Below are 14,252 nucleotides of genomic sequence, written 5' to 3'. Positions count from 1 at the left end.
TTTGAACTTCCGTCGGAGCGGCATAACAGCAAGTCTTGGATCAGATGGCGTTCTATTGGGTGGCAAATATCGAACATCGCGACGGCGGACAGGGGTTGGAAGGTGTCGAGCGTATTTTGCTGAGAACTAGGTTGATAAGACTGCTCTACAGCAACAAACCAGATGATGTTGGCGACTAACCTTGTAAATGAGAGTCTATTGACGAGTTGGAAGGCACATGGCAGTCCTCGTGGTACACAAGGTGGTACCTTGCGACGTTCTGTTCTCTGGGACGGAGTGATGCGAGGCTGGGCACAGCCCTACCCAAGCCCGACCCGGTTATGAAGCGCAAGCCAGGCAAGGAGGAGCCAGTCAAATTATCCGTACTGTATAAAGGCGGTAGAATGCGATATGAGACCAGGAGTCATGTCCGTCATCGTCATCGTGGCTGTCGCCGCGCAGTTTGTCGTTCGAGAACTCAAAGCAGAGACGCAGTTCATCGCAAACATCACGGAAGGTAATGAGGTCACTGCCACTAACTTGGAAGCTTGCGGCAAAGGCACCCGGATCCTCTTCTTCGCCGATAGTGAAGTGTCAATACATTCCAAGCGACAGCCCGCATTGACGACGTCACCGCCGCGCTCGTCATAATTGTAGTGTGTTGAGATTTGAAGGTTACAATTATGCATAGTTAAGCGAACTACTGGCGCTAGAGTGCGCTTATTTACCCAGTAACGGGGAACGTCAATACATTAAATGTCATGTGACGACATCTGGATGCGTGTCGTCAAGCGCCACGTGGGACGTAAAGTACAAGTTACAACTGTACACATTGTGGGCGATACGTGCCCTAATGTATACCCCACCTACCAATCCAGCCGAGTGGCCGTAATTGGCTGTGGAAATTCGCCGTCCATCTACCCGTTGGTAAAGGTGTGGGCCCACAGAAAATGTTGCGCATGTGATCCTGGTATTCATGAAACGTCAAGGTTTCTATTTGGCGATCCACTGGCTACCTAGTTAGTTTGCAAAAAGAGCTGAGCCGCTACACATCGTGCAGGCGCGACGTGTCACACAGCACGATTATCTGAGACAGCTTGGACAAAATGAGAGGCTCTTTATTTTTCTATATAAAAGAGACGAATCGTATTAATACGTAACTAAACTGAATACTTATTGTAATGCTCCTGCCTGCAACGAGCAGTATAACCATGGCTATTGCCTTAAATAAACAACTTGATCTTGACACGACGCGATCAGCTTCAGGGTAAATATATGCGAGATACTGGATAACCACCAGCCCAAGCCGAAGTGGCAGAAATCGGGCTACATAGAACTCCTTATTCGTCATATGCTTTGCTTTATGGTGCTTTGTAATGTACACCACTGAGCCATTCCACACATAAACTCCCCTCGAATCCCATGATGTATTCTCGCATAGAAGCCACTGCAGTTCGCGTAGCCGCGGGGTTTGGCCTCCACTTGTGTACTTGCCACCAAATATCAGCTCTTGTAAACGAGTCACTATACCTAGGTAACGTTTCATAGCTAACCATTGCCAGCCTCTATACGTTATGAGCGGTGGCAGGCGTCAGTGAGGCTGACTTAGTCGGTTGAGGAGTCGCTTTGTAGACATTTGGAATCCATTTTCCTCGTGCTTCGCGAATAAATAGCCAACGTCTCGATTTGTCATGTCATCCTTGATTTTGGCAATGTGCAAAACTGGATTAAGACTATAAAGCAGGTCTTGGGCCACGGCCACCGGTTCTGAAATGAAGTGGTCAGATAGAGTTCGGAACCGGTCCATGCTAATCGTAAACTCCGTGCCCAGCGACAGAACCTGATCATCGTCACCCCAATAAATTATGAGCGTTGGTTCCTCCGTCTTGGCGACCAAGTATTCAAAAGTGCGCAAGTGTGAACATATCAGACTTTTAGACAAATATGTATTGAATCTTAAAGAAACTCTATATGTTGAGAGAAGCTAATATACCAAGTATACAAGACTCACACAGCCTCAATAAGACTACAAACTTTTGCTAAAAATAAAGCCCACTAATAGCCGGCCGAGCTTAAACTTCAGTGAAGAACTCCATACAACGGCTAAAAGTTACATAATCCTCCTCGAAGTCTGCGCAAGACATGGCATTAATATATGCTTATTCCGTGCACTTGCCGGTCCAGTCATTGCATGAGCATGAGCCGCATTGCTATTATAGTATTAGTAGTGTATATTCATGCGATTAGCGAATCTCTTACTCTATCGCTGCTGCAGGGCCTGCCGACCGGGCAGTGGTTGGGTGCACCCTCGCCGAGTTCGTTATTGTCGATGTCGTTTACCGACGAGCCGTCAATCTTAGCAGCGGCAAAGCCGGCCAGGAGAGCGAGAAGAGGGAGAGTGAACTTCATTTTGAATAGTTTGGTGGTGAAAAGTGAAGAGAGTAGAGTAGTTGTGAGAAGAGTGAGAGAATTATTTGTCTTGAAGTGTTTGTCGAGAGAAGCTTGCTGAATGGAAAAGTTCATAGCAGGTGGAAACTGTGCTTTTTATACCTTTTTTTCGCTTTACATCTCTAGCTACGGCATATACATTCTGAGGCTTTCCCGATACTGTGCCCTTCTATGCCGAGAGGCATTAACACGAGTCTGGTTTACTTTGCAGTGCCGTGTTTGGGCCAGGATCGGGCCGGGCTATCGTTTTCAGCAGAACCTACCATGGTTTGGCACGACAGACCGTCTCTTCGGACCCTGTTCGCATAATGTTGGGTATATTGTTGTGGGGCAACCCCCGGAAAATAAAGCGAATAACGTTTAAATAGCGTGAGAAGGTTAAGACGAATTGCATTACCCTAATGACCCAGGCAGCACCACTTTTATCCAGACTTTTATCTTGACTCTTCAACTGCCTCTTACATCATAGGACATAGAGTTACCGGCAATTCGTGTTTGTCCACTTTCCGGTTCCCAACAACTCCACCAGCATTGACATACACCATGCTATATCTCCAGTAATCTTACCAAGAGTGCCAGGTCACGTCTAGTTTCGCAGTCAAGACACCAATTGTAAATGACTAGTTGTAGGGCTGTTGTAACAAGTGCCGAAACCTTATTCAGACCAAGCATAGACAGATACTGGTTACCATGCTTACACGGCCTTTACACCTCGTACGATTATTGAGCAAATATGAAGGCAGCAAAGTAATCCGACTGTAACGCCGATAAGTGAATAGTCTCTATTCAGAGGATATTATGGTAAACAGTGCCGAGAATATGCTCTTGCCAAGCGTGATGACGTATAACCAGTATGCTCAGCCATTATACACACATTATCTTGAAACAATAAGGTATATGCGGCATTAACCAAAGCCTTGTCAATATCGTCAGACCTCGCATAAACCCAAATCTTTGTTTCTGCACCAAGCTTGCCTCGAGGGGAAACAACACCCAAGTTACTACACGAGCAGCTGGCTATGCGGCCACGTCAGCGTAACTGGCTATACGATCACGTCAAAGTAGCTGGCAATACGTTCACGCCAAGGGAGCTGGCAATACAGTCACCTCCAGATAGCTTCTCCTTAGATTACCAGTTGTTGAGAATTAATAATTTAAAAATGGCTTCATTCCTCTCAAAGTTTTCCTGAACCTCACTTTATCACCATCCTTTGCCACTCCCTCATTAACAAGTTTCTTTACATTACAGCAGAATATTCTGCGTACTAGTTACACAATGCGTTACACTCATTTGGTGGCAGCATTGACTGCTGCTCATATTACAGCTGCAAAACCAGTTGCAAAACTGCCTGGTGAGGACGGTATTAACGATATCGATAATAATATTCCCGACTCCACGGGCCCGCCTAGCGGTGGCTCAAATGGCCAGCCTCTTAAGAATCCGCATAATAATCTTGGGGCTGGAGCCAGTACAGTTCCGTATTCTGACGGGTTGACCCTGGGTCAAGGGTGAGAAACATGATATCAGGCAAATACCTTGTATACATGCGTGCTAATTCTTAGTATAGGTACAACACCTACCTGCAGGAGGGCTGCATGAATGGTGCAGTAGACGTAACGGGCCCTACTAACGCACCCGGTCAAGTCCAGATTGAGTATCAAGCGACTCAAATTACTGAATATTCGTAAGCTCCTATGAGCCCGAATACATAAACTTGTAATACAGTACTCATATTATGATATAGGCAAATTATCAAGGAGCTTGGGATTAGCGCTAGTCTCGGTATCCAGTACCTTGATGATAGTGTAGAAGTCTCCGGCAAAATGCTGGATAAGTCTACTGTAAGTTTTTCTACGGAAGTACGAGTCGTATAACAATGCTTACATTCACTTAGTTCGAGAATAGCGCTCTTACATATATTGTAAGAGCGGACGTCAAACGACAGCCGTCTTCCGATCTCAAGTACAAATTCATGTGGAACGAGGCTAAAAATCCGACTGAGCGATACTGTGACCGATTTATTAGCGGCAAGTCTTGACGTACCAGCGCCAGAATTAAAATATGTCTAATAGTGTTTTAGATTTCGTGGAAGGAGGTGCGCTTTTTGCTCAGGTATCCATTCAATCTACCGAGTCATCCAAGAAACACGAACTTGAGGCAAAGTTGGTACATCTACTCCAGCTTCGGGATAATTGCTGACTTGTAAACCTCTAGGGCCAAGGTAGCTTTTGGCATGTTTGGAGTCGGTGTTACCGTTAGTACAGAAATGAAGCAGGCCTCTGAGTTTCTTTCGAAGAACTCAAAAGTCATTTCGGAAATGTTTTGGGTCGGCGCGCCTCCTAAAGATACCAAGTCTGGCGTTCTTGGAGAGATCAAAGCCTTGCAGTCAGGCGACGCTAGTCTCCTTGATATCAAGAGCATATCTGATAAGTTTATTGCAGAAGCTGGGGAACATCAGTGGAAGCGATAGTAAGTCCACAGAATACATCCGGGGGGGATTCCGAGTGCTAATTTGGAGTAAAGCGCACTTGTCGAGCGCTATGATCAAGTTTTCAACTTTAAAGATGAGTTCAAGCCTCTGGACTACTCTGACGCAATTGAGCAGGCAAGTTTCTAATATATACTCGCCCGAGAAGAAATATAAAAATCTAACTTATTCTTGCAGACTTGGGCGGTGTTTAACGATTATGCGGACTACGATAGCATGCAGCGAATGCTCAAGACTAGTAAGTACACCCGAGATATACATCTAAAGCCGTTGAAACTAAGATTCTTTAGTTAAATTGCCCGAATCTCTCCAGCAAAAGCAGGTAGAGCTACGCAACGCTATTATCAAGGCTAAAGATGGAGTCAAGACATGGGTACGTGGCTTGGTACATTTCGTTTTTATTTTTGCTGACTGAATATATATTAGATTACCAATGTTTCAAAAGACCCAAGTAAGGCTGCATCCAAGCCTTCTTACCAATCTCCGGATGCGTTTCTTGGAACTGTAATAGTAAGTAATACTGGACGTTGACTATAACGCGGCACGCAAACTCATCGCTTACTAGGACGCCTTCTCTACTACATATATTGTGCAAAACATAGAGTATGACTGGACAAAACCAGAGTACAAGGACCATCCCAAGAATAGCACTCGTACGAAAATCTCTTCATCTTGATTGTTCGTTTTACGGCTGCTAACTATTATAGTTATCGATGATAAATTGCGCACAGATATTGGCAAGACAACACCTGTATTCAACATTCGAGGCGTCCCATTCCCTGGCGTTACTGGTACCAGCAAGTTAACATTTGGACACCAAGATGGTGAGCCCTGGTGGAATATAATCGCTGATGGAACTTTACCTTCAAATTATAAGGAGCAAAGCCATGTGTGGCTTTTAACAAAGAAGACACCAACTTACTCTCAGCCTATCTATGTCTACGAAGTTCTTGATAAACCAAATTACTGGTGGAACAGGATTGATGTCAATAAAGCTTTACCATCGGGCCCCACGAACATTGGCCTTAATCTTAGGTTCTTCACCAAAGCAGAATAAGACAAATTTGTCTGAGTGCTAGCTTCAAGTACTAAAGGCAGCTATGCAGGATCGCCTTTGGTGTTTATAGTCGGAGCTCAACCTGCGACTTGTGGAGTGGTGATTTGGAGTCGATTACAAGAGAAATGCTTGCATGGAAGTGGGATTGGCTTCATTTCAATATTAGAGTGGTTATTTTATTCTTTATGCGTATTTATACTAGACACCTTGTATAATATACCTATTGTCAAGCTTCGAAATCGATCGATTTCGAAGCTTGCCTATTATTATAGCAGAGCCAAATATTCTCTGACAGATTATGTACTTATTTTGTGACAAGTAGCCTTTAAAAAGGTAATACGTGATCATGAATCCAGACTTGTCAGCAATATTGGCTTATCAATTAATATATTAATTAAAAATATTAAATTAAAGTATAATATTAAAAAAGCTATTAAATTAATTATAAAAAAGCTAATAAAACTAGTAAAATTAAGGCTAAAAAGGCTAAAAAAGCTAAAAAATCTTATAAGGCCAAGGCTATTAAGTAAATTTATATTAGTAGTTTTACCTTTTCTGGTGGGGTTATTAAATTATTATAAAAAAAATAAAAAAAAGGCTAGCTAATTACCAGGACTTACTAGTAGCACAATTAGGAGTTGTACCTGGCTTATTTAATAGTAACAAGCAATTCAAAGAATACTGTGTACACGCATCGCGATGCGTTAAACTTACTAGCTTAAATACCATAAAGCTAATTAATAAAAAGTAGCTCTGTGTCCGGATAAGAGTCATGCCCGGGTATCAATTGCCTTTTTTATACAAGAATTAATAGTGCGGGCTTAGAGTAATAAAAGCGGTAAAACTAGCAGGTATAAAGAGTATATCACCTATATATACTACGGATCCAACTAGAGGTAACAAGATTTCTCACGCAGCCCATGCTCTGTGCCCGTACTTCTTCTCCTATCTGGGGAAAAAAGGACTTTTATTAAGCGTCCAAACATTCTATCCTCTCTTAATTAACCCTTTCTCTACCTATGCACGCTTATACCTCTTAAGTAGGGGTTTAACAATATGCTCAACATGCCAGGTGCCCTTATATAATATTAAGCTTGCTTGGCCTTCGTTGACGATCTTAAGGACTAGAGATAGAATATATAGTTCATTCTTAAACTCTGAAATAGGCGTAAATAGAGCCTTAAAGCTAAATACCACGGCGCCAGAGAGCGGCAGCCGTCGCAAGGTCTGCCAGTCCACTCGCAGAAATAAGTTATCTGGCTGAAGAGATGGATTCTGGGAATCTCGATGGCTGAAGTCAGGATGACCTGACGGTAGATGTAGTGGTTGCCCAATTTCGAGTCCCTATAACCCTCTTTGTATAGGACTAGATGTTGGCAACTTGGAGAAGAACTTAATAAAAACGTTAATATTAGTTTTATCTTTTATTCTTTTCTTGAATAGAGACTTACCAATCCATGCTAAACTCTATTTTCTCCTTATAGTCAGGCACGGGCTGATGAACGTCTGACAGGGGTAATCCTATCTTTTGATCTAGATTCCACCTAATTATTGAGCAAATAACTCCGGCTCGAAGGTGGTAACGTCCAGTCTTATGATCTCGCAATGTTATTGCAAAGTCTTCTGGTATATTATCCAAGAGAATATAGAGAGGCCTAGTTACTACCAGATCATGTTTAGTATTCAGAATGTGATTTACCAAAATGTTCTTTACGAGCTTAAATTGTCGAGGGTATCGTGCGCAAATAAATTACAAAACCATTTCCATTAGCTCCTTGCAAGTAAGTTCTGATCCAGGTAAAGCCTGTAAGACTTCTTTCCCATGTTTCTTATAAAGTGATTGGCGTTGATGGATACGCTCTCTATATGTGTCTTCTAGCTCGAGCCAATAATCAGGCTCTAGCTTTTTAAAGGCTGTAGCAGAAGATTGTTAGTCAAACAGTCGCGCCATGGAGTACAGGCCACATACACATTGTTTGATGGTAAGGCCATCTGAATGGTCTATAAGGTCTCGGCGGAGAACTATCGACATTGAAGTCCTTCAGGGGTAGAGGCAAAGGAACCCCAGATAGCTTTGCATAGTCAGGGAAGTCACCTAGCGCTTTAATGTCGCCCACTGTGAAACCGCTGTATATATAAGTTGAAGGGTCAGCAAGGCGATAATCAGCATCCAACCTTAGGATTGGTTTTGCTGATATAGACAAATCGCGGGTATCCAAGTGATCCTTTTCAGCAATGGACGATGCCAACGTCGCTTCAGGGAGGAACTGGCGTTGTGAAGGTGGAAATATCTTGAAGTAGTCTATATCAGGGCCCTTTTTTGGCGGAGCTTTACCAGATAAAGGGATAGGAAGGACACATCTGACGGCCATCCGTTGAAGTATCAAGGTGCGGAGTAAGAGAGCGCAACTGGTGATACAAAAGGCTATACCAAAAAATAAATAAGCCATGTTGTAAACGGCGCATTCTACAATGGCATTCAGCTTAAGGGCTTCTCAATATTGCTAGTCAAAGCCACATTGATACGATATATATAGCTTCGTTTTCAAGTCTATCCATATCGTATTTATTTTCCCTGGTTTTGGATGGTAGTACTAAGCTGGAGGTTGCTCGGAGACGTGGCGTCAGGGGCCACACCGTGTTAGACGGATAGAATTCGTCCGGGTAACATGACCAAAAATGGAAATCGTTGAGGCGGCCGCAACGCCACGGATATAGAACGCGGGGTAAGTCTGGGCGGCCTTATCTCTTACTTGCTTTGCGCTGATGGGCGTCGTTTATTGATTCCAAGGTTGCCTGTGTGAAACTGGCTGTGCGGAGCCTAGTGGACAGAGTCTCCCAATGTTGTAGCGCTGTGAAGATGATCGTCAACAGTATGATGCAAATCGAGTGACTACATTTTCCAAAGTTATTCATAGGCACATATATACCATGGTGTCACGTTATGAGAGTTATTGTAAGCTGAGCATTATTGACAGACAAGCTAGCTAGTATGAGGCATTTATACCGATGGTTTCACAGTGCTACTAAGGCACGGAGGGAAAGAAGTGTCTGTCTTCTGGTATCAGCCTCTGACATAGCGAACAACGTAGCGTATGTAACGGTCTAAGCTGAGTATGTTCACGACTAGCTAGGCGACTACTACCAGTATCTAAACTCTAAAGAAGAGAGAGGAAAAAGAACAAGAAAACGAGAGCCTGAGGAGCTATTAAGCTCCTGAGCTCGACTCGTGAGTAATTTCGCTTGTGGGAGAGTCCCAGCCGGCAGGCCAGAGCCGAGGGCGGGAGTGTACCTCACCCCGTTGCAGAGTCGAGTGTAGTGGGCGGAACAACGGTCACCAAGGAGAAGATTCATCGGTACAAAAAGGGTAAAATATCAATTGATGCATAGTACATACAAGTATGAAGCCGGTTTCATATCGCAGTAGTCCTTTCGCTATATTACCATGGATAACTCCTAATCCTCTCCTCTTTCTGTAGATCCAAGCCACGTTGAATCTGTTCCTTATATTTCTGATCTAAATACTCCAGTAAAATATCTCCGTACTTCTCTCTGCCCTTATACTTACTAACCTTGTCATCCCAACTATATACCGTACTAGCTAGTCGGCCCGGCATATAGTTTTCTTATGTAATTTATGCTATAGGAAGAAAATAAGTGTAAATTATAAAAATAATAGCTCCTGTCTTAGAAAGTCTTTAATGAGTTTATCTTTTTAAGCAAAACTAGTAGTTCTTAATAACCTTATTCTTCTTAGCTATACTTTAGCTTATAACTAGCTAATTTTTATTACTAATATTATAACTTTATAACAGCGAGTTATCTACTTAAATAAAGTAATTATTACGTGTATAAAAAGTATTATATTTAATTTACTAAAAAAACTTAATTATACTACTTTTAAGCTTCTCCTAGAAGTAAGAAATATTACCTGATATATAGATATTTAATTATATTATACTAAATTTATCTAAAAGCCTCCAGAAGCCAGCTAGCAAAATAGCATTAGCAAGTAGGCAATACTGCTTATCCGGCTGTTTAATCATAATAGCGAGATCATCTTGCACAAGTCGTGCGCACATAGCTATTAGGTCTTCTTGTAAAGAGCGCTGTTTAATATTAAAAGTCTCGCCAGACTAAAGGTTATCTATGCCTGTTACGGTTCGCTTGTATATACTTGGGTAACAAGCCGGTAAATAGTTTACCAGTTCTTATAGCAGTTCTACTGCGGCAGGAAATATATCAGGGTGCGTTTTGGCGTATTTTTCACCGCGTTTAAGCAGTCGAGCTGCCTTGTCTGCGTGATACTTGGGAAATTGGCAGTCAAGCTCGACCCATTCAATCGGTGGAATGGTACGAAGCCCCATTGTGACATTGTATTTCGGCCCATATCTCAAAGCTCTGTACGGTAAAGGTTTGGTGGATTCGATAGACCACTCCGGATAGGGTGGAGGAGTAGGCATCTTGAAGTCCCGTGACTTGAAGTTGTTTTGGTCGGCCGCTTTGCCAGCTTCGTCCTTTTCCGGCCTCAGTGACGGTGGCTTTCGATTGAACCCCTTGAAGATAACGAGTATAACTGCAAGTACTAAGCAGGCCGCTGCCCCTGTAAACTCAGTGAGATGAAGCGTTTGAACAAGTAAAGTCATCTTGAGGTGAAAGAATCTGTTAATCTTGAACAAATACTGCTAGCAGATTTGGCGATTTGGAGTCGTGATTTTGTGGTGGCTGACACCTCAATTAAAATCAAGAGGTCACGCCAGTCGTCTTAGGTTAGAGTACAAATTATCACCCGACACCCAACGGACGCGCCCTGAAGATTCCGAACGAATGAATCATTTGGCCGCCATGGAGAAAATGCATTCCAAGGTCTGAGCATTGTCACACCTGATGTTATCCCCGAGGAGCGCCCCCGCCATGCGGGACACATTGCCCAAATAGGAAATTTTACGACTCGGCGAACCATTTTATGGGCATCAGAACCCGATGACACAGAGAGACCGGAAAGCAGACCAGTGATACGTAGCAACAGGCGGACGACCGGATGGCGCAGAGTCGCAGGCAACATGCGCGGGTCGGGAGATGTCGCCAGACTAGAGTGGCTCGACTTGGACCTTTTGCTCCGGGTACGAGTACTATTTGAAGAGCTATTTACCTACTGGCAGGAAGATATAAGAAGCAGCATAAGCAGCAGTTTTTATCTTTCTCTTTACTAATCCCCATTCTCTCAACCTCCTACTCCAAAAATATCAGCCATGGCCGGAAACTCACCAGCATTCCACTTCTACAAGGAGGCGCAATCCAAATTCCAGATTCCGCTGCTAGCCGGCGACAACGCCTTCCTCGGCGACGTCTTCTCCAGCGAAAAAACGTCCGACACGCCCGTCTCATCAGGATTCTTCCGTTTAAAAAAGGGCGAGCCTCTCACATACACCTACAAGTATGACGAGATGAAGATATTTGTGGAAGGCGACTTCACAATCACCGATGCGACTGGACAAACGACAAAGGCGAAGCCAGGTGATGTGGTATTCTTCCCCAAGGGAGCTACCATTACCTTTGAGACTTCAGACTACGGCTTAGCATTCTACGTGGGCCAGCGAAAGAAGAATGACTTTTAAGTCTTTACAATGTCGCCTGGGACAGAGGGGGGGATGGTGGCACAGGCAGGGCGTACAATATGATTTCAAGTTTCGTGCGGCAGCACGGTGCTGCAGCACCTAGCAGCTACATATATGAATGATGCCTTCTCCATCCCGGCTCAATGTTACATGTATTCTTCGTGAACGCCGCAAATCGCATCGTACGATTTGAAATGCCATAGCGCACACGTGTTCGTAACAGTACTACCGTACTGGTCTCGTCCAAAATAAAACGCCAAGATGAGCTCTGACAAAACGACCGCTTGTACATTCGGTTCATCCGAACAGTGAACGTAAATCTTGCGCCTCCATCACATCCAGCCAGTGCCCGGATGTACAGCCCCGAGATTCGTCATCGTACGCAGCCCAAATCTGCTCGACGAGCTGTTTTGCAACCACGATCGGTCTCGGATGCAGAGTGCACGCTAATGTATCCAGACGCCTTAGTATGAAGTTGCGAGCATTTCCAATTTCAACAGCTATTTCAGGCACGGGGGCTGCATCTGACTGGTCACCATCGTTGGTATCCATCTGATTAACGTAGCCCAGGATGTCGAGGCTACCCAACGTCACAGGCCGGCTTTCGCTAACAACCGTGTCCGCCTGATATGCAGGAATTAGCGAGCAAGGCGAGATGTTGTAACAGAGTCCTGTGCTGGCACAAATGTACAGTAGAGGCTGAATCACACGACTGCCAGATTCAGGAGGGATTTGCTCCAGAAGTTTGGTGAGGCGAAGCGCCAATGGAATGGTCCATTTATCGCAGGGAACGCTGCCGCTCGTTTCAAGACCAGAATCCGACGGCAGGCGCAACGCCACCAAGCCTGGAAACGTCAAGTACAGCTGAAGCAGTGACGCCAGCTGGTAGGCTTCTGCAACATACGCAAGGTGCAGCCATGGCGTTCTCTCGTCGCCCGTGTGATTTACCGGGGTGGCAGAGGAGAATTCCAACCCAAGCAAGTGCTCCTCGAGTTTCTTCGCTTCCTGTATCTCCTGCATGGCCGCAGACAGGGCAACCTCTGACCCGCTCGGCTTCGAGACCCTGCGGCGGTACGAGCGGCAGAGTCGAATCGACTGAGAAAATAGACGAGATGTCTGTGAAGAAATGCCAGTCCAAGGATGCGGAAATGCGTCGGTGCTCGTGTCTCTGGTGTTCCGTGCAGGTGATGTCCGGTTTTCTTGTTCCCTGCTCCCCGAGTCGCTGCCTGGATCGTAATCATCTACAAAGGACAGAAGCATCTCCCAGTATAGCAGGCTTTTCTTAAAAAAGGCCAGTATCTCAAGTTGGTCATCGGTACGAGGGATATCCTGCCAAGACAGGCGTTGAAGTAGACATTTGGCTTCTTGGAGAAAAGGTAGCCCAAGACGGCTCGCATCCAGCCAACACACGGATGTTCCGACACAGAAGAGAGAAAACAGGAGTCCTGTTGGGACTGTATTGGGAATATCCCTTCCCCGTAGTGAATCGGCTTCAGAAAGAATAGTTGCGGTGGCAGTCTTCAGCAATCTAAGTGCCGGCCGCTTCATTTGAGGCAGCCTTGCTGAAAGATAGCTCGCTGACATGCTCTGGAGAGTGTTGAAGACGGCGGCGGAGTGATGCATCAGCTCGGATGCTATTTTCCTGTTTTGGTTGAAGCAAGAGTCAAATGCTGACCATATGGGACAGACTTGCTCAAACCAGTTGGTTATAAGCCTATCTACTGTTTCAGGTCCACCTCTGAGGGGCGTGGGTAGAGGAATATCTTGGCTTACGCGGAAGCCGCGAGGAAACGACACCTGCTCCGACGCGGATGAGTCAAGTGGCCAAGGGTTAGGTGGTAGTCCCATAGATCGATCGAGGCAGGCCAGGGCATCTTCGTTCGCAAAGACGCTTGCGGGCGGCCAGTATTGGGATAATATTGGCTGGCAGTCATCGGAGGCGTAGAAGGCATCGTCGAAGGGTAGCAGGGACGATGCGAAATTGCTGTCCACCAGGGGCGCGTCACCCTTGGATGACGCCGGGCTTGGTGCGTAGTCCTTTTCATTTTCCGTTGATTGTGATGATCGTCTATTCACCTGCTTGGCCTCTGCCGTGCGAGGTCCCGATTGATGCTTGTAAGACCAGGTGAACCCTCGCGAGTAACCGCCGCAGGTGAGGCCTTTTCGGCTACAATTTCGGCAGCTTGGTCTCGCCTCATCGCACTTGGCCTTGCGATATGTTAGCAGCATGTCTACAGTCTGCTCTGGTCTGGCATACATGTTTTTGCTTGCAAGTCAGACAGCCGCCACGAGATCTCTTCTTCGTGGATGCCAAGGTCTTCCGCCTCAATTCGAGCTTGTTGCGGGCCGGGTTCTGGCTCTGCGCCGCATTGCCGGCTATGATGGCAGTGGCGCTCATGATTTACGATTTCATTCCTTTGTCTATGATGTAGAAGCAGGATTGTTGATGGTTTTATCTCTGACGCCGATGTGCCGTCCAAGGTGGCGGACCTTATCTGCGGGGAAACCCACCAGACCTATCACACGTGAGCAGGGCTCTGTATATTATAGATACAAAGCCTGAAATAGGGGGTGCCGGGCTGCACGCATCCCTGTACGCATTAGTTCCTCTTGTGCGGTGCGTGTTACGAGGCTACTAGCGCGTAAGGTTATAAATTACCT

The 14,252-nt window shown here is 45.3% G+C and overlaps 7 protein-coding genes across 7 annotated transcripts; 3 read left to right on the top strand and 4 right to left on the bottom strand.

Annotated features, from left to right (window-relative positions):
• Nucleotides 1-405: 405 nt before the first annotated feature.
• MAA_11555 (uncharacterized protein) lies at nt 406-630 on the top strand (the record flags this gene model as incomplete). The annotated part of the gene is made up of 1 exon (XM_011413550.1): nt 406-630. One exon carries the CDS (start codon nt 406-408, stop codon nt 628-630), a length of 225 nt encoding a protein of 74 aa, XP_011411852.1.
• A 1,508-nt stretch (nt 631-2,138) lies between these two features.
• On the bottom strand, nt 2,139-2,388 carry MAA_09612 (uncharacterized protein; the record flags this gene model as incomplete). Its single annotated transcript, XM_007827610.1, has 2 exons — nt 2,139-2,189; nt 2,239-2,388. The coding sequence occupies 2 exons, from the start codon at nt 2,386-2,388 to the stop codon at nt 2,139-2,141; spliced, it is 201 nt and encodes a 66-aa protein (XP_007825801.1).
• A 1,315-nt stretch (nt 2,389-3,703) lies between these two features.
• MAA_09611 (uncharacterized protein) lies at nt 3,704-5,973 on the top strand (the record flags this gene model as incomplete). The annotated part of the gene is made up of 11 exons (XM_007827609.2): nt 3,704-3,936; nt 3,996-4,112; nt 4,173-4,269; nt 4,323-4,437; nt 4,509-4,590; nt 4,643-4,897; nt 5,132-5,154; nt 5,207-5,289; nt 5,343-5,426; nt 5,482-5,569; nt 5,624-5,973. 11 exons carry the CDS (start codon nt 3,704-3,706, stop codon nt 5,971-5,973), a joined length of 1,527 nt encoding a protein of 508 aa, XP_007825800.2.
• Nucleotides 5,974-7,723: 1,750 nt separating this feature from the next.
• On the bottom strand, nt 7,724-8,345 carry MAA_09610 (HRQ family protein; the record flags this gene model as incomplete). Its single annotated transcript, XM_007827608.2, has 2 exons — nt 7,724-7,887; nt 7,943-8,345. 2 exons carry the CDS (start codon nt 8,343-8,345, stop codon nt 7,724-7,726), a joined length of 567 nt encoding a protein of 188 aa, XP_007825799.2.
• A 1,839-nt stretch (nt 8,346-10,184) lies between these two features.
• On the bottom strand, nt 10,185-10,619 carry MAA_11554 (uncharacterized protein; the record flags this gene model as incomplete). Its single annotated transcript, XM_011413549.1, has 1 exon — nt 10,185-10,619. The coding sequence occupies one exon, from the start codon at nt 10,617-10,619 to the stop codon at nt 10,185-10,187; it is 435 nt and encodes a 144-aa protein (XP_011411851.1).
• A 606-nt stretch (nt 10,620-11,225) lies between these two features.
• On the top strand, nt 11,226-11,591 carry MAA_09609 (ethanolamine utilization protein; the record flags this gene model as incomplete). The annotated part of the gene is made up of 1 exon (XM_007827607.1): nt 11,226-11,591. One exon carries the CDS (start codon nt 11,226-11,228, stop codon nt 11,589-11,591), a length of 366 nt encoding a protein of 121 aa, XP_007825798.1.
• Nucleotides 11,592-11,888: 297 nt separating this feature from the next.
• On the bottom strand, nt 11,889-13,989 carry MAA_09608 (Zn(2)-C6 fungal-type DNA-binding domain protein; the record flags this gene model as incomplete). Its single annotated transcript, XM_007827606.1, has 2 exons — nt 11,889-13,799; nt 13,849-13,989. The coding sequence occupies 2 exons, from the start codon at nt 13,987-13,989 to the stop codon at nt 11,889-11,891; spliced, it is 2,052 nt and encodes a 683-aa protein (XP_007825797.1).
• Between the last annotated feature and the right edge of the window lie 263 nt (nt 13,990-14,252).

This window comes from Metarhizium robertsii (genome assembly GCF_000187425.2).
Source record: "Metarhizium robertsii ARSEF 23 chromosome Unknown MAA_Scf_9, whole genome shotgun sequence".
In the NCBI taxonomy this organism is placed as follows: Eukaryota; Fungi; Ascomycota; class Sordariomycetes; order Hypocreales; family Clavicipitaceae; genus Metarhizium; species Metarhizium robertsii.
Note: the sequence above shows the minus strand (reverse complement) of the source record. Positions and strands in the feature narration are given on the sequence as shown.